This window comes from Clytia hemisphaerica, unplaced genomic scaffold (genome assembly GCF_902728285.1).
Source record: "Clytia hemisphaerica strain Z4C2 unplaced genomic scaffold, Clytia hemisphaerica genome assembly, whole genome shotgun sequence".
Classification (NCBI taxonomy): domain Eukaryota; kingdom Metazoa; phylum Cnidaria; class Hydrozoa; order Leptothecata; family Clytiidae; genus Clytia; species Clytia hemisphaerica.
Window position 1 is genome coordinate 159,655 of NW_027104175.1, and position 19,042 is coordinate 178,696.

General features: G+C 34.9%; 2 protein-coding genes across 3 annotated transcripts; one reads left to right on the forward strand and one right to left on the reverse strand.

The window, feature by feature from the left end:
- Positions 1-353: 353 nt before the first annotated feature.
- Positions 354-11,924, reverse strand: LOC136814338 (STAGA complex 65 subunit gamma-like). Of its 2 annotated transcripts, none has more exons than XM_067070859.1 (7): positions 11,738-11,924; positions 8,885-9,026; positions 3,037-3,145; positions 2,461-2,604; positions 2,066-2,181; positions 1,415-1,558; positions 354-787 (listed from the first exon to the last, which is right to left on the reverse strand). In XM_067070859.1, the coding sequence occupies exons 1-7, from the start codon at positions 11,893-11,895 to the stop codon at positions 743-745; spliced, it is 858 nt and encodes a 285-aa protein (XP_066926960.1). In that variant the 5' UTR covers positions 11,896-11,924; the 3' UTR covers positions 354-742. The 2 variants fall into 2 exon arrangements, with proteins under 2 accessions (XP_066926960.1, XP_066926959.1); XM_067070858.1 differs by having other exon boundaries at positions 658-787; positions 2,066-2,202; positions 11,738-11,917.
- LOC136814331 (uncharacterized) lies at positions 5,096-7,459 on the forward strand. Its single transcript, XM_067070853.1, has 3 exons — positions 5,096-5,582; positions 5,821-6,243; positions 6,476-7,459. The coding sequence occupies exons 1-3, from the start codon at positions 5,550-5,552 to the stop codon at positions 6,656-6,658; spliced, it is 639 nt and encodes a 212-aa protein (XP_066926954.1). The 5' UTR covers positions 5,096-5,549; the 3' UTR covers positions 6,659-7,459.
- Positions 11,925-19,042: the final 7,118 nt, after the last annotated feature.

Genomic DNA, 19,042 nt, shown 5'->3' on the forward strand with positions numbered 1-19,042 from the left:
AAGTAGAGATTTTAAAGTTTTGCATGCAGCAAAAATTTAGTAAAACCTCTTTTCTTCTAGATTTGAGAGAAATTTTAGATTTGATCGACGTTTTGGGAGCCACACACTGTATAAAAAAATCATAAAATATTTAAATATCTCCTAAAGCCCCAGTGGCCTGAGTGTCATTTATGTCGAGTGTCATTTATGTCACTAGGGACTGTTGATTTGTTTAGAGTAATAGACAAAATCAGCCTTATTTCGAAAGTATTAATCGGTACTTAACGAGCCCATATTTTTCATTTATAACCATCGTCCAAGTTGTAGGACTAAAACCATTGGTATTTAACGATAACAAATTTCAACAATTTTCGTCCAAGTTCACCTTTCTTTTTTGTTAGATTCATTTAATTAGATACTTCAAGGTTTGTTAAATCGTGAATATAATACAGCAATGTAAACAATCCAAAAGATGGCTCGCCAATCAAACAAACCAAAATCACTAATATTCGGATAGTGCAACGGTAGAGCCAATTTGAAGTTTAAAAAACGAAGCTGGACCAAATTCGGGAGAGTTTTGTTGAACAGTTTTCATGAGCAGCCAGCTTGGTTCATATCTCAAAATGTTCGCATTTATTATGTTCAAATGTTGTACGGGGATGACAAAAAGTTACACTAATGCAGGTATATGGTCTTTACAACAGCAAGTGCAACACGTTATTCTGCCACCGTTTTCCCTTCTCCACGCATCAGCTCAGTGGCGTTACGGTTTTTCTTCTTTAATTGTCACTTGCTGACTCGTGGAATCCTGTATAATGTAAAGCAGATCAAATTGTAAATTCCCATTGGACTTTGTATTTCAGAATAATGGCTACTTGGCTACAAACACCAGAAAAAAAAGAACCTTAACTTGAGCCTGGAGTTACTTATTTTTACCAGAGAGTTTCAGCCTCAAAAATCCTTATTTACTTAGCTGCCAAGCTAGGACGTATGCTAATTATGTAACTTCTGTATAAGTATAACTGCTGTATATGTCGTTTCAGCAACATTTGATCACCTCAGCAGTGTGGTGTTTAATTTTGTAAAAAAAACCAATGAAAACAAGGTATGTTAAGCGTGAAGGGTGTTACGCTACTGGCATCCTCTCGTGCTTCCAAATACTTTAGTTTATCAGGCGTGTGCGATTCGTATTATCAAAGTGTAATATATACTATTGTCGAATGAAGTTGAATGAACGCCTATTCTAGTTTTTTTAAATTTTATTTTCAACTGATGATCGTCTCCACGGTGTGAAACTGTTAGTTTTGAAATAAAACACATTAATTTCATTCGACAATAGCATATATATGCTTCCGATTGCGATTGATCAAGCACTCTTCTGATGAATGAGAGTTCAACTCAACAAGAAGAAAGTGTAATATACAAATATAAATACCTTAAGTGCATTGTAATCATCAAGAAGTTGTTTATCTTCTTTTTCCAGTTTCAAGGCAACATTTTTGATACGAGTGATCCAGTAATCTTGCAGTGAATCCAAACCCTCACAACTGACTTGTTGTAACACGTGAACAAATCCATCCTGTGAAACAAAAACGTGACAATATTATTCCTTTTTCGAGAAATGATCATCTCCGAAATAAGAATACAAATAGAAGTAGCCTTTAAACCAACTACAAAATATTATCGATTCACTACTTGACTTTGAAAATAAGATGAATCAAACTCGAACTAAAAACGGGTCAGTTTTTTGTCTCACTGCTGGACGGATAACGAGCACCTCACCAAAAACCAGAATTTTTCATCCCGTTTCTTAGTGAGTTCCACTTTGACGATTTCTGAAAAATAGAAGACTTTCAAGTGCTTTGATACGCAAATTGCGTAGAAAAAAATGCGGGTGACGTCTAGTATAGACTGCTGAACGAAAAGCCTTTCAATCCCTTAAAACCCTTGAACACTCAAAGTCTGCACAGACGGGAAAGCTGCGACGCTGAATTGGCAATCATATAATATCGACACTGAACTTTGGAAAATACTCAGAAATGAGCTTCTATCCGTCAGAATCGTAGGTTTCCAGAGCATCACTTACGATGGAGGTTTCTCCTTTCGGTTGGTGATCATAGTATGTTTTTAACTTGCAACAAAACTTGCAACAATATTCAATGGCGATATCCGTCAGTGTTTGCAAGGTTGTCTCATTGGCAGCTGTGAAGGGAAAACGTTTATCTATTGACAAGATTTTTGTGGAATAAGTAAGTCTCCAGACTAGAGTGTCGTCATTAAAATGATCCTGTCTAGATAATGGTTTAAGATGATGATCTAAGGTTGGTCATTTAAGTAGTTTTAAATATTGTTTCTTAAACAAAAGCCCTTACAAAGCCCTTATGGGTTTGAAGTGTTCTCAACTTGTTCTTATCGTTTTGGCCATCGAAGCCTTACGTTCTTATATAGTTTATTCTTATAAAAAACGCGTACAAGCCTTACTTTCGAATCCAGTATGTGAGCAGATTGCAGCCACTGCTTTCATCATCAACTGGCGAACAGCAAGAGCATCCAACACCAATGGGTTGTGAAAATGTTTGTATTCGTTGCTACGTTTCTTACTGCTACTGGCTGAATACTCTACACCTAGAGACGTGATAAAATCAGTGGTTTTGAAGACATAAACTATACATACTTCTACTCATGTGCAGAATACAACCTAAAGTTTGCTTACAAAAATACATTGTATACACTACACCAAAATATTATTTAAGGCCTCGTCTCTGACCAGAACAGAAATTCTTAACGTTGGTCAGGAAGGCCCCTTTTTTAATACTGGAGAAAACTGGGCTAAAGATAAAAAACAAACTTATTTCCTTGAAAGAGTTTAGGTGATTATAACCATCATAGTGGAAACTCCCCCTGGATTCAGATTGGGGTTTGGGTTGATGAGCAATTTGATGTAAATGCAATTTGATGTACTGAGATAAACCTATGTAAGTGGAGATGACACTTTGCCCACTATGGTCGAAAAGTTAAACAAATTAATGTTCGAAAATTACACATAGTATACTGTACCTAGAAAGGAGGGTTTTGTTTGGGAGACCAATTTCCCTTCGTTTGAACAGAATCGTTTTGGTGCTTGTGGAGGTGTTGGTAACATTTGAACTTCTGGAACATTCCCCCTCTGAGAAAAAACAAGTATAATACTACATTTGACTCTCTCTAATTCGGTCTGCAACGGACAAATAATTATCCCTTCGAATTAAAGAAAGATTCAATTACAAAGAGTATTTTAAAAGATTTTTCACCAGAGAGTTTCAACAGCAATAGTAAATTATGCAATGTAAAAAATTCCAATCAAACTTGCAAAAATATCCCTTTGATTTTTCGAGGTCATGAGTCAATGTACGTGCTTTTGTAACAAGAACGCCCAAAGTTTCGGAAGCCTTCGGATGCTCTTAACTTTATGAGTTTTTAACCAAATTTTGTGCAATCTTTTAGGAGATTGGGTGTTTTAGAATCTGCAAAGGCTAAGTTAAAATGTTCTTAATATTTTGGCCATCAAAGTCTTAATGCTCTTATATAGTTCGTTCTTATAAATAAAGTATAAAGAATAAGATATACAAGGAAAAGCCCCATTTATTTCACAATTGCAAGGCGAGTGCAAAATTCGTATAATATTTTGTAGGAAATTAAGTGTTGGTTAACAGATCGTTATCTTTATACAAATTTCATTTTTTAAATAAGAATTTAATTTCTTCCTAATTTTAAATCAAATAAGTTCTAAAGTAAATGGGGAGTAGAATAAATTTCGAAGGAGAGTCAATCTTGAATATTTAAGAATCATTACAGAATATTCTTAGGGTCGAGTCAAAAAATAAGGATCACGAGCATCATCTGAAAGAAAAAGTTCTTATAAAAGATGAACTATGTATTCTGTTACACAGCAGTCAATACACAAGCAAAAAAAAACAAAAAAACAATTACAGCACTTGGAAACTGTACTAAAAGGTTTAAAAGAAAGGGGAGCTGTATAAAAAAAAGTTTCGTAAAGGTTAACAGAATTTTCAAATAAGAGAAACGTCTAACCGTTTTCTAAGAATTATTTATTACTCAGACCATCAAGAAACGTTTTGTGAAGGAGGCAAACTCATTACTAATCTAAAGAGATGAGTGAGGAGCAAAGCAATGGTGACAGGAGACAGGAACTCGTCCAAAAATTAAGAGAAACCTTACAAGAAAAAATGATCGATAAAGCAAGATGTCAAAAGTCATTGGAGAAATATTTGAAAGAACAAAATGGGCCGACAACAAATCAGAAAAGACAGTTTCAACTTGGAAATGGGCAGCGCAATAGAAAGCCTTTAGAAGCCGCAGCACATCTTTTGCAGAGAGAATACGGAGATTCATTTCTTTTCCAGAAAGAAGGTGAATCGATTTTTATACCACCTGTTTTTGTGTCAAAGCATCATGCTGCTAACCATATTCAAGATAAGGAAATGCTGTCCGAAATGGAGACACAATATGATCAACTAACGGACAACCATTGGTTTAAGAAGGAAATTAAAGCGTTTTTTCAAGAACAGAAAAGAAAACAGAAGCTTCCGAACAATAATGGTTCGATACCGAATGCCATAAACAATCATGATTTTGAGGATTGGATGTTGCGAGTTAAAATTAAATATCTTTTACATGAAGAGCTCGAAAACGAAGATTTGCGTAAGATACCATTTACTATGAAACACCACAGCACAGAATCATTTGTACGAATTTGCTTCGAAAAATTTTCCAATAAGGATTTATCAATCAGCTTGAAAAAGATCTTAGAAACAATGGACAATTTGGAAAGATTGAAAGGTCTTGTTGATAAGGAAATTGAGAAAAAGAGTATTCAAGAGACTATAAAATACTTTTTTGAATTGGAAATACCACAGGGAGAATTGGTAACCTCATTGGATTATGATTTTGTAAACCACATTAAAGAAACTTCCAAAAATGAAGAAATGCCCAATGGTTCAGAGGTGAGCTACAAAAATTTCTTGAAGAGCATTCAGATGGCATTAACCAAAAACAATTAGAAATCTGGATAGCAAACATTAAACAAAGAGTTTCAAAATGAAATTTCAGCGCCTGGACCAGCCAATATCATAGAATGGCTAGATAAAGTTAAAGACGTACGTGACGATGAGGAAATTGAGCAGTGGTTTTACAATGCGCTCAAAGACAACAGAGATTTATTAAAAGATTGCGTTGTCCTTCGTTCAGTTGATATCAAAGCGAAAGGGTTTGGAGGAGCAGAATTTGATTTGCTCATCTTCGCACACTCATGTAAACAACTCGTAGCAGTGGAGCTTAAGCGAAGCACAACGGAGCAAAATATCTTAGGTGACAAGAAAGGTGTCGTGGATCAGATAAACACTAGGCTGGAACTCATACAGAACCACTTTGGAGATATTTTAGACGGCTGGAAATTCATTCCAGTTTTTGGATATCACTCTGAAAAAGATCCTTTCAACCTTCACGAAGAATTCAAAGAGCACGTTAATGTCATCAATACTTCGACCGATATAAGATCATGGCTGCAGAGGATGCTCGAGAATGGATCAGCTACAGATTCGAAGGTTTGTTTTTTTCTGTCTGTCTGTCTGTCTGTCTGTCTGTCTGTCTGTCTGTCTGTCTGTCTGTCTGTCTGTCTGTCTGTCTGTCTGTCTGTCTGTCTGTCTGTCTGTCTGTCTGTCTGTCTGTCTGTCTGTCTGTCTGTCTGTCTGTCTGTCTGTCTGTCTGTCTGTCTGTCTGTCTGTCTGTCTGTCTGTCTAACAAGGAGAATGGAAAAATGAAAACAATGTTTTTACTTTTTAGGACTCGTTAAAAAAGATAGTTCAAATTTTCATCTACATCATTCACAATACAAAATCACGCCCTATCACCGCTGTGAACTGGTTTGATTACATTCGCGACACAATAGAAGCAGTCTCCAACGAAAGCAATATCATCTTTTACTCTAAACAACAACTGGATCTATTTTGCATGAAATCTCAGTACCAGAACCTCCTCATTTCTGGACACCACGGTACAGGAAAAAGTCTCTTGCTTCAAGAAAAAGCCAAACAGTTGAAGAAGCAACACAACGAGAATATAGAGGTCAAATACCTGGTTATGGCACCAGAGCAAAAGTTGGACGAAATTCAAGACGAGACGTATTTCTTATTTCATCAACATTTAAAATACCGTTCCGAGAAGAAAGATCTAAAGGGAATCTCAGTGCAACTTGTGAACGAAAATGTAAGGAATTTAATTTTTCTTCATCAAATTTCTCTCTCATTGAGTATGATAGAAACTAACAGGTTTTACAAATAATGATATGTGACGCTTGTCTGAAATATGAATTTTGTCTGATGTTAAGGACTCTTATAGTGGTTTAAACTTTTAATGTTGTTTTTAAAAGATAATGTCTCTTAATTTAGGGGTGTAATGTATCAAACTTAAACCACCAAACCCTTTTTTTATGATTTAGGTTAACACAGGCGATTTGATGACAACGGGCGATCAACGGACAGCTATTTTTTGTGATGAATTCAAAGGCAATCTCAATGACATTATTATTGAATCAAATAATAAAAATGGGTTTGGCTTGCCCCTGATTTGGACAAACACAACCCAGAAGATGATTCACCTTCATTTCAAACGTTTCGTTTAGATTACAATCTGAGAAACTGTAAAAGTATTACTGAGGCGGGTATTGAAGAAATAACAGATGGATATGAGAAGATATTCGGTAAACCAAAAGTGTTGGCGAACTTCCCTTGCGGTAAGGGTCGTCAACGTTGCACGGATTTAAAGGATGCTCTAATAAAGGCACAGAAGAACACAAAAGGAGGAATTCTTTTGATTGTTCCGCCTTACAATGACACAAGATTAATGGAAATGGTTAGAAATAAAGTGGAAAGTTGTGTCAGCTCACTCCTTGAACCTTCTCTACTGTCAAAGAAAGGAGAGAAAGCCTACCATTCTTTAATACGTAGAGGTACTAGGACAGTCTTGATTGTCCCATATTACTCTGTGTATGGTTTCGAGTGGCATAATGTCATTACTATACTACCTCCAGCAGCAGATGAAAAATATCAAAAGCTACCATACACTGCATTGAACACTATTATGAGATGCACGGTCAATTTATTTACCGTACCGTTTGTAAATTTAGAATCTTTTGTAGTCGATTGATTGATATAGTTGACGGAAAAAATATAGTAGTTCCAATGTCGATTAAAAAGTTACCTCCTTCATTGAGATAGATATACTTTTCGTTTTTTTTATCGTTTAAATTGAGAATTTGAATGAATTGTTAAAAATTGGGTCTATTTTCGAATTTACAGGGTGATGGGGTCCTCATACATAAAGCTATGATTTAAGGATTTGATTAATTTGTTTTGTAGATTTTTTATATTTCATTTAGATACCTTTTGTTTTCCTACATTCATGTATAATAAAAAGCCCCTTACAATATATTATAAGCACTTATAATACATTTAGGAGCTATTTACAATTTTTGGAGAACTGCTAAAAAATTGGGTCTAATTTTCGAATTTACAGGGTGGTGGGGGTACAATTAAAACTATGATTTAAGGATTTGATTAATTTGTTTTGTAAATTTTTTATTTTTCAATTCAATTTTTTTTTACAATTGTTGGAGGATTGTTATAAAACATTTTGGGTCTATTTTTCGAATTAACAGGGTGGTGAGGTTCTCCTACATAAAGCTATGATTTATGGATTTGATTATTTTGTTTTGTAATTTTTTTATATTTCATTTAGATACTTTTTGTTTTCCTACATCCACATATAATAAAAAGCACTTTATGATACGTTAAGAAGCTGTATTATATACAATTTTCTTGATGAATATACACGTTTTTTTTTTTTAAGAAACTAGTTTTACCAAGCAGCCTCAATGTTTCTTAAGAAATCAGCCTTTTGAGCCTTAAATGTTTCTTACATGTTTCTAAACTTTTTGACATAATCAGCCTATTTTTCATGTTTTGATTGGAAGGTTCTTAAAAAAACGAATTAAAAATGTCATTTTTTCATTTTCAGCCTCAGCATGTTTCTTAGATGTTTCTTAGTTTTTAGGCATTCTAAGCCTCATGTTTCTTAAAAGTGTGTTTCTTAAAAAAAAAAAAACGTGTAGTTTTGATTTAACTTTTATCTATTATATACTTTTCAATCGATAATTTTTTAATTCATCAATCAAACATTTACTATTTTGAAATCTATTTTGAATTGTCATTGTCATTTTTGGTCAGCCCCGGTGACCCTTTAGATCCCTTCCACAATTTTTTTCGACTGATCGTCGTCAAGACTTCAAAGTTTAAATCCGATTCTTCTATGTTTTCGGTAAAACAATCCCAAACGGGTTTCTAGAACCGATCATCGCTAGGGCTAAGCAAGTATTAGTTATTATTCCGATCGGAATACACAGGTGATTTCCTATTCCGTTTTCTTTGTAAGACGGCAAAAATATATTCAGTTTGAAAAATAAGTACCCACAATGCCTCATTTTTTAAAACGCTTCATGAATGAGGCAGGGAAACAAAAGTGGGGTGTTTTGAAGCTCTCAGCGTCCAAATTTCTGCTAAGTGATCCTTTTCTATTTATTTTTACTCACATCTTGGCTCTAATTAAACTTTTGGATCAATTTTAAAACTTACTTTAGCAATAAGACACAGTAGCACCAGTTGTGTAACCGTTTGTTTATCAACATAGAAATAAAATCAACAACACGCCACTTTCTCAAAAAATTTTAGTGAGTGTCATAATCAAAGAACGAAAAAATTTTAATCTACAAAATAATATTTTTCTTGATGTAAGACATGAATTTTTTTTACTAAAGGGATTTTAATGAATATAGGGGAATGTTTGTTTGTACCTGAACTTCAGCTTGATGTGATTGGGCAGCAGCCAACATGTATTTCATGCGTCGTTTGTAATGTTGAAGTTCGATCGCATGTAAGAGGTAGCTTTGACCTTTACTGTCCAGAGGCCCTTTCATCCAACTTCGTTTTAGGGACCTACAAGTAAACAATCATAGGAAATACATCATTTAATGGCACAGTTTTTTTAAACAAAGGCAAGAATATCTAAACAATAATAAACACAAGCAAAACACATATTTCTTTGTTTATCTTTTTTGTCAGCGCCTCCTATCTATATCATGAAAAAGAATATCCTTTAAACTTCTGAAAATAGATAGATATATAAATCATTTCCAAGGTCAATTTTCATTTTATTTTACAAATTCATTCTTTTTTTAATAACAATTGCTCTCATTGTACATATTCTGCTTGTAAAAAAAGATTCGTCGACAAGATTTCCTATTACCTCTTTGCTTTGAAAAGAATTCAGAAAAAATTATTATTTTTTAATCATTTTGTAATGGTTACAGTAGAGTCTGCTAAATTGCGTGGGTTGCGTGGGTGCGTGGGTCAATATTTTTGCGTGGGTTAATATTTTTGCGTGGGTCATTTTTTTGCGTGGGTGCGTGGGTCAAAATATTTTTTGCGTGGGTCAATTTTTTTGCGTGGGTCAATTTTTTTTGCGTGGGTCAATTTTTTTGCGTGGGTCATTATTTTTTTGCGTGCGTCACTATTTTTTTGCTGATTTTTTAGCTAACTCGATTTTTTTACCAAATTAAAACTTTCGAGTTAGTTAAGACGTTTTTTTTTTGTCAAATTAAAATTTTCAAGTTAAACTAAACTAAACTAAACAAAAGCACACAGTTTTTGGACCTACCCCGGTGGAGGTCCTATAAATTAACCTGTGTTTGTTCGTCCGTTCGTCCGTTCGTCCGTCCGTTAGTCTGTTACCAACTTTTCTCAGGATTGAATCATAGGAATCTTTTGATTTTTGGTGCAAAGATGCATAAGTTTAAACCCTTAAATATGACGGAGCCCGATTTTCGAAAAAAAATGTTTTCGGGCAAATTTGGGCCAAAAAACGGCTAAAAAAGGGTTTTTTGGACTTTGTGAAAAATTGGGTCATTAATTTTTTCTGATTTTTTGTATGAAAGTAGGTAAAAGATGGCTCAAGCAGATTTTTGCAAAAAAATTTTGTTGGCTCAAAAAACGCATCTTTATTTATAAAAATCACTATTAATAAGCATACATCAATGTTATTAGCCAAATTACTCAATTTTTGATGAGATGGATGATTTTTTTGCTCACGAAGTCCTGAAATGAAAGATTATTTCAAGAGCATGAAATTTTGGTTTCTAGACGTTTTTTTTATAAGAAACAAACGACTAATTTTAATAGATCGTCACTATTTCTGTTCTGAATGATTGTTTTTAAACGGTCATGCTCACGTAGATATCAATTATATTTGTTAAATGCATAACCAGGTAGGTCCATAAAAGTATCACTTGTTATGTTAGTAACACCTTGTGGTTTATTTTACATAGCTGCACCCCGGGGGGGGGGGCAGCTGGGCAAAAGGATCGACGGGTATGTGCGGGTCCTAAGGGTACCTTTTCCAATATGTTTAAAATGCACTGTAAGGGTCAGAAAAACTAGAGATGCACTGTAAGGGTAGAAATTTCAGAAAATTCTTGAAAAATCTAGATATTTTGACCAAAAATGCTAGAATTTTGACAATTTTTTGCACGAAAGGGATCGAAAATTTGGGGGAAAATGCACTCTAAGGGTATGATTTTCACTGATTTTTGCTGCACTGTAAGGGTGCAATTTTAAAAGCCAATTTTTGGCCCGCACATACCGTCAGTCCGCAAACCCAGTGCCCCCCCCCCCCCGGGAGCTGCACTCATTTACTACAATATTATACAGAATCAACAATTCTAATTTTTGTAGACACACTTCAGGATCACACTTTTGAATTTTAGCATGCTATTTTTCAGGATTCCAGTGTCATGGAAATAAACACTGTAACTTTAAATTTTTCCTCCCTTTTCTATTGCTTTGAGAAAAAGTACAACGTCTTTATTTCGTCCAATTCTTTAAATTGGCCTTTAATGTACTTAAATCAAAGAAATTACAAGTGGGGTGGACGAAATAATTGACAACGATTAAATTGTTTAGTAATCGGTCGCCTAATGAATATAACTTTTGTAGAAAGATTTTCAGATTTTGTCGCCATTTGCTTTGTTCTTTAACACTCAAAGGAAACCCAAAAGATTAAAGCGTCCTATAAGAAGCTTTAAAGATTCTAAAAAGACAGCTACAGCTATGCAAAATAAACAAAATAAACCAAAACGTGTGATGTAAAACACATCCAACATTTTGGATGTGACTAGTTCGAATTTGAAGGGAAGGCATTTTTTCGAATTACAGAGAGAACTTTGACCCACGCAAAAATTTTGACCCACGCAAAAAAATACTGAACCACACTAAAAATATGACCCACGCAAAAATTTTGACCAACGCAAAAAATTTGACCCACGCAAAAAATATGACCCACGCAAAAAATTTGACCCACGCAAAAAATATGACCCACGCAAAAATTTTGACCCACGCAAAAAATTTGACCCACGCAAAATTTTTGACCCACGCAAAAAATATTTTGACCCACGCACCCACGCCAAAAAATGACCCACGCAAAAATATCGACCCACGCACCCACGCAACCCACGCAATTTAGCAGACTCGTTACAGTAATGGTAGTAAACCTTTAGCATTGAAATTCAAACTTGACCTTGACAGAAGAGTTTGGGAATTAAAAAATAATCCAAAAATATGTATAGAAACAACCAAGAAGTACTTCAACTTACTCTTTCTTATTTGATTTCTGATGACAGACAGGTTGATAGAGTGGTGGAAGTTCAAAATTATGGAAACTTGTAGAGCGCATCTTATCTGGTTTTGCATCCTTCTTTTCAACAAATTCCTCACTATCTTCTAACTCTCCCCAATGTTTCTTACTGATCATATTTGGTTCTGAATTATTAAATAGTATGTCTAAAAACAAGAAAGTGAAGATGCTTTAAAAGCCACTACTATACAAAACAAGGGCTCAGCTGGTAGGTATCAGTACAGTTTCAAAGGTTTACTTTAATGGAATTAATTTTCACAGGGATTAAATTTCGCGGTTGAGCTTTTCAGTAAGATTTTAAGATTTTACGGGAATTAATTTCGCAGATGACTCTATTTTGATAATATTTACATAATGTTGTGCTATGTTTACCATTATTAGCGCATCTTTGATGCCAATCAACATGTTAAAAATGGTCTTTTGACATTTATGGAATTAAAATTCAAAATAATTTTGCAGATCAGACCTTTCCAAATTTTCATTGGGATTCATTTTTGCAGATGACAACCAAATCCGCGCAATTTAATCCCTGCAAAAATTAATCCCATTAAAGTGAATCAAAATTATAAAAATAAATTGCAGACTGAAATCAAAGTTGAATGAAAAATTCAGGCTACTGGGCTTAGAGTCGGCTAGTCACATGCCACAGGTCAACAGGTCACAGGTCAGCATTGATTATTGTAAAACACAAAGAAGAAAAAGTATTAAAAACACTTACTCTTATCAAAAAAATAACTCAGAATGTATTTTATTGATATACAACTTTTCCAAAACTCAAATATGCAAAAATTTTGAGTGTCACCTGACCAACCTGATAGCAGCTGTGGAGTTTTCTTAATGCAAAATGCTGAAGCTCTAAAGATTGCTGAAAATTAACATCTGAGGAAAATATCCCTGCGCTACACAAAATCTTATGTACACTTTTTATCAAAAACTTCAAAATTAAAAATTAGCTAAAATGGTGCTCCATGAAAAATGGGTTTTATAGATAGGAACTAAAATTCTACCCCACAGTGCTTTGCGACTGGAGGAAAGGTTTAAAATTAGAGACGGAAGGTGAAAATGGAGGTTTGTTATTGTTTTAAAACAGTTTTTTGGTCTTCTATAAATTTTATTAAAGTATTCAGTGATGGCTTGTATTCATTTTGTATTTTCTTGCTGATATGATAAAAATGAACAACTACTAAAAAAACACAGAAAGGAAAGCGTGCAAACCTCTAGTAAGTAAGTAAGTAACCACAAAATAGAAAGGAAGGAGACCGCCTTATAGCCTAAACTAAACAAATCATAAAGATGTGGCCACCTAAGTGCCGATAACATGAAGCGGTGCCCCATTTTTCCTATCTAGTTCTAGTTCTAGTTTTATATTTGCATAAGACAAAAAAAATGCCTAATCTCGCAAATTCTACGTAAAAATACAAAAATGAAAAGGTTTAATAGCTAAGATAAAGATATAAAAAATTAGAATAAATAGGTAATTTATACAATTTTAAATTAGATTTATTATATTAAAATTCATAAAAAAATAAAAAAAGTTCAAAAATAGTACACTAATAGGGGACGCACAATTAGCAGGGTCGCATGAGAAAGGTGTTCAAAAGCTGAAGGAGAACACATACTAGAATCAAGGTGAACAAGAGTCCAGCTGGTCGCTAGAGGATAATTTAGCAAAAAAACATAAGTATGAGCATAGACTCAGTGGAAAAATGGGCGCAGATTTATCTTTTACTCACTTTTCTTGTATTATTTGACTGACTGAGACTTATCCTATGAATTTTGACAGTATTGTTCCATCAAGTTGTCAATTATCTTTCGACAAATCAAATTAATCGCAACAGATAGGATTCAAACCACCACCAAAGAAAGGCTTCTTCCAATCTAGATGCCAGCGTCATACCACTTGGCCAACTCTCAAGCTCCAACTCTGATCCTAACTGGTAATGACCGAATACCCACCCAATACCCCCTTGAAAGGCAGAATAATCTTTTGGGAGAGAGTAATGGCCTTAGTTCTGTGTATTAGATTACTCTATCCTTTTGGGACAGATTATCTGCTCCGTATTATGGAATTACAGGCTTTGCATGCTAATTTGGTAGAATACTACAGTAACGTGCCAATTTAAACAATCTTATTTGGGCTCTTCCAGTTAAAGTTTGTTACAGGGGGTGGGCGACAGCGAAATTCAGAGGTGAAATGTATTTTTTGAAATTCCTGGATTTACAATACCAATACAAAAGCAATTGAAACCCCTGGATTTCCAAAACAAATTTTTGGTTATTTAATTCTGGTCTGTAAATTAAATGGGTACCCCAATAAGTAGTCCAATTGGGGACCCAATTGGGGACCCAATTGGGGGTAACCTACCTTTTAAGAACACCCCCAATTACCTTACTCAAGTAAAAGTTTATCTAGCCTCAAAATATTATCTCCCGGGTTTAGCTAGGAAAAGGTTGCATATTTGTTTTTAATAGTACACTGTAAAAATTAATGTAAGTAGTATGTTTTCCTTGTAACCTTTTCCCATACTAGGTTATTTTACTGTAATAATATCCCCTTGTAGGATATTTCTATTCATGGGTTTGTATCTTTCAGCTAATTTTTAACTATTATAAAATATATTTAAAAAATTGAATTGAATTGAATTGAATATATTTTCGCTGCAACGCAGCAATATAACCCCCTACAAAAAAAATAGATTACTCTAATACAATGGGGAACCTAGTATAAACTTGTTGTTTGGAGCTAAACCTTAGCTTAGGTTAATTCCAAATCGAATGAAGTCTATTGAGTACCGCGCCGAGGCGACTATGAAATAGTATATTTCGGCTGCCGGTTATTCTTTCCTTCGCCTATATACATTCTACCGTCAAGCCTCCTCTCAGCTCAGCTCAGCTGAGTCTCAATTAATCACAACTGCTTCTTCCTTTTCTCTTTTTAGTTATAAACTGTGTTCTCATCCAAGCATGGTGATTGCTGCTGGGACGGATCCTGATCTCATGGTTTCCCCTTGGCAAGGCTGTGTTAACCAGAGATTAGGTCATTTGGGATGCATCATGATACATTTAGTTCTACTGTAGGGTTACTCGTAACCTAGTCAGTTACTTAGATTCATCCCCTAAGGTCAAGGATCAGTTAGATCTGGATTAGGTTCAGGACACTGCAGTCCCAACGGTGTTAAGGTTTGCCAGGGCAACCTGTTGCTCATCATATCCTTTGGTACCTAAATCAGTGTATTTCGACCACTTTCAAAAACTGCTCATACTCCCCTACAGCCTTACTGTCAACCAGAGCTGCAAATAAATATTTTTAGTCAATCGGACATCATGTCCGACAGAAATGAAATCCTGTCGGTCAAACTCAAAATCCTGTCGGTCATTCAGTGTATCTTTTTTTTAAAGTTACGGAGAAAGCGAGTAGAAAAAATAAAAGTTACCTTTGAACAGTTTGTTACTGTATATAACAGAGAAATTGATTCGATAAAAGTGATCTTAGAAACACCCTTGGAAGTTACGAAGAAAGCAAGTTGATAAAAGTTAACTTAGAAGCACTCTTAAAAGTTAAGAAGAAAGCGAGTTGATAAAAGTTAACTTAGAAACACTCTTGAAAGTTATGAAGTAAGCGAATTGATAAAAGTGATCTTAGAAACACTCTTGAAAGTTATGAAGAAAGCGAGTCAATAAAAGTTAACTTAGAAATACTCTTGAAAGTTATGAAGAAAGCGAGTTGATAAAAGTGATCTTAGAAACATTCTTGAAAGTTACGAAGACAGAGAGTTGATAAAAGTTAACTTTGAAACACCCTTGAAAGTTACAAAGAAAGCAAATTGATAAAAGTGATCTTAGAAACAAAGAAAGTAACGAAGAAAGCAAGTCGATAAAAGTTAACTTAGAAACACTCTTTAAAGTTATGAAAAAAGCGAGTTGATAAAAGTGGTCTTAAAAAAACTCTTGAAAGTTACGAAGAAAGCGAGTCGATAAAAGTGATCTTAGAAACACCCTTGGAAGTTATGAAGAAAGCAAGTTGATAAAAGTTAACTTAGAAACACTCTTAAAAGTTAAGAAGAAAGCGAGTTGATAAAAGTTAACTTAGAAACACTCTTGAAAGTTATGAAGTAAGCAAGTTGATGAAAATGGTCTTAAAAAAAAACTTGAAAGTTACAAAGAAAGCGAATTGATAAAAGTGATCTTAGAAACAGTCTTGAAAGTTACGAAGAAAGCAAGTCGATAAAAGTGATCTTAGAAACAAAGAAGGTTGCGAAGAAAGCAAGTTGACAAAAGTAATTTAGAATCACTCTTAAAAGAGTTACAAAGAAAGCGGGTTGATAAAAGTGATCTTAGAAACAAAGAAAGTAACGAAGAAAGCAAGTCGATAAAAGTTAACTTAGAAACACCCTGAAAGCTACAAAGGAAGCGAGTATTGAAAGAATAGGCTAAGTAAGAGACAGGGGTGTAAGAGATTTATTTTCAACTCTAAAGTTAATGGTTTATTCCTTTTTTCATTCGGACATCATGACCGACACAAAAGATTTTCAGTCGGTCAAATAGCTTTTTCAGTCGGACATTGACCGATGACCGACGCTTATTTGCAGCCCTGGTCAACTGCTCTAATCTAACTTGGGACAATTGGTCGGAATATGGGACTGTTGATATCTGGCCTGTATTTTCACTTACTGTAAAATCTCTTTTATAATTCAAAATCTCTTTGATAATAAATTTGTTTTTGATAACTCTACCAAGTTTATCAATCATACTTTCTGTCATAAGATGTCACAATAACTTTCACTGATAGTGCACCCTTTTTAATTTTTTTGTTTTCATTGAAAATGACCGGACCCCGATTGGAGAATTAGAGAACACCCGCTGTCAAACTGCCTATCACCTGATGGGATTAACAAATAACGAGTGTGTAACTTGCCATGCAAGTGACGTCACAAATGCTCATCGTTTTGCCACTATATAATTTGGTCTTCTTCATTCCAGAAATTTGCATGTGTTCCACACTGACACGTGGGAATTAATACAGATAGTATAGACTTAAACTCGTATATCAAGATTACGGAATTTCGAGTATGGGCCGATTTTACTTTCGTTTTGAGTGGTTTCATTTTACGATTGCAATGGGGAGCACCATAGTTGCAAAAAACTAAACATAGAAAATTTTCCAAATCTCCCATTTCGATTAATGCAATGATCCAAGTTTCACTTTTTTGCACCTTTTCTTCAAAATTAAAATATTTAAGATTTTAATTTCTTCTTTTATTCAATGATTTTTTACGGCACTTTGTTGACAATCCAACTCTTGCATCAAATTCCCGCTTTCTTCAGTAAATTGAAGATGAGAAAAAACCTATAAGCCACGGATCACGGATTGGGCTATTCCATTTTTAAACCATACAGGGGTATTGACGAACTTTTCCAGGGGGGTTTGAGCCTTGATTTTCCAAGGGGCTTTTGGTCTTTTTCAGATTTTCCAAGGGGGTTAAAGGTTTCCAGGAGGTTCTCTCCTCCTAAACTGGCATCAATTGTCACTTTCCAGACCCTTTTTCACAAAATCTCACTTTCCAGGAGTGTCAACTCCTAATTTTCCAGGGGATAGTTTGTTATCCAAAATTTCCAGGGGAGTTAGTGAAAAAAGTTTGTCAATACCCCTGTATAATTTTTTTTTGGAATAGCCCATTGAAACAACAAATATATGAAGGGTGGGATTTTACAGCCGCCCGTCATGCAAGTCACTGAGAGGCCACGGGTGCCAAAAAGAAGGCCCGTTTAAAATGCGGCAACCTGGTGGAAATTTGATAAACAGCTGCGAAGGAGCACTGGGAAGCGATCATAGAAGAGACCACTTGTCCACTTACGTTTTTGCAGATTTCTATAAAAACTTCTCTCAGGAATTACTTGTCAATGTACGTAACATGTACACATGCGTTGTGTCAACTTGTCAGCATTGTATTGGGCTATTCCAAAAAATAATTGTACAGGGGTATTGACGAACCTTTTTCACTAATACCCCGCTGGAAATTTTGGATAACAAACCGCAGACCCCCTGGGGGAAAAGTTCGTCAATACCCCTGTATTGTTTAAAAATGGAATAGCCCATTGTTGTAAAGGAAAAGATAAAAGAAGTAATATAGGAGTTTAAGTTTAGACTGTCAGGACTATAAAGAAAAAAAATGAACAAACAATTTAAATTATCATAATAAAATAAAGTAATTAGCTACCTAGTCTAGTTATGATGAAGTAGACCGTCGTGTCTCCTAAAGACAGTCAGGCGCATCCTGGCAAATGAACGGGGTGAGCATTAGTATGGGGTATTCGTCACCCAGTGCAAATGAGATAGGACGTCTCAGGCTAAAAGCGTGAAAATGAATAAAAATGAACTTCAAACTGAAAACGGGAAAAAAGGAAGAAAACCGGGAACCTTATTTTTTGGTTAAAAGTTTCTTCAATCTTCGAAGACAAAATTGACCCCATGGAAAAAAAATTTCATCTATGCAGTTCTTCAAAATGAAGCAAAATATTTCCAACCCGGTTCAATTGTGTGGGGTATTCAGTGCTATTACGACCCTCGACATGGCCCGAGAATTCTCGGGCCAAAACTTTTATTGGAATTCGCGTAAAGCCCGAGTATGGCCCAAGCTGGCCCGAGAATTCGGGCCGTGTTCGGGCCACACGCGGGCCACGCACTGGCCAATTTTTGAAAACATGATTTAAACAGGCGTGTAATTTCAGGACTGAATTTTTTTAACATTTTCTTTGAGAAAAACTTGGTTTCTCTTAATTATATTAAATATATGAATGTTGTAAATTCATATAAATATTAAATGTCTTATTTGGTATGAAAACATAATAAATATACTTAGGGTGGAAATATTTGCTAGTAAACTGGTCCTGGTTTTAAACTGAAGCGTGTCCACGGGAAGTTCGTAAAGTTTTTTTGAGCGACATAAACAAAACAGACAAATCTTATTTTGTACTATTTTGTTTGACCGGACATGCTGAATCAATTTAACATTTAACATGGCCCGAATGACTCGGGTCATGTTCGGGCCAAAAGAATTGATAGGGTCTCTCGGCCCAAACATGGCCCGAAGAGGTCCGAGAATTCTCGGGCCATGTCGAGGGTCGTGTGCTATTAGAGTACCCTGCCCAGTTGGCGACCGAAATTTTTTGATTCAAATTTTTCACTTACTTTTTACTTTTTTGAAAATCCTTTTCGACCAACGGTTGACAACTTTTAACATGCTCTTCGTGTTTATTTTGATTT

Coding starts and splice junctions, on each gene's coding strand:
- LOC136814331 (XM_067070853.1), top strand. CDS start 5,550: ATGCTCGAGAATGGATCAGCTACAGATTCGAAG. Junction 5,583..5,820: donor GATCAGCTACAGATTCGAAG/GTTTGTTTTTTT, acceptor TTTACTTTTTAG/GACTCGTTAAAAAAGATAGT. Junction 6,244..6,475: donor TGCAACTTGTGAACGAAAAT/GTAAGGAATTTA, acceptor TTTATGATTTAG/GTTAACACAGGCGATTTGAT.
- LOC136814338 (XM_067070858.1), bottom strand. CDS start 11,895: ATGATCAGTAAGAAACATTGGGGAGAGTTAGAAGATAGTGAGGAATTT. Junction 9,027..11,737: donor CAGAAATCAAATAAGAAAGA/GTAAGTTGAAGT, acceptor GTTTACTTGTAG/GTCCCTAAAACGAAGTTGGA. Junction 2,203..2,460: donor CTCACATACTGGATTCGAAA/GTAAGGCTTGTA, acceptor TCTTGTCAATAG/ATAAACGTTTTCCCTTCACA.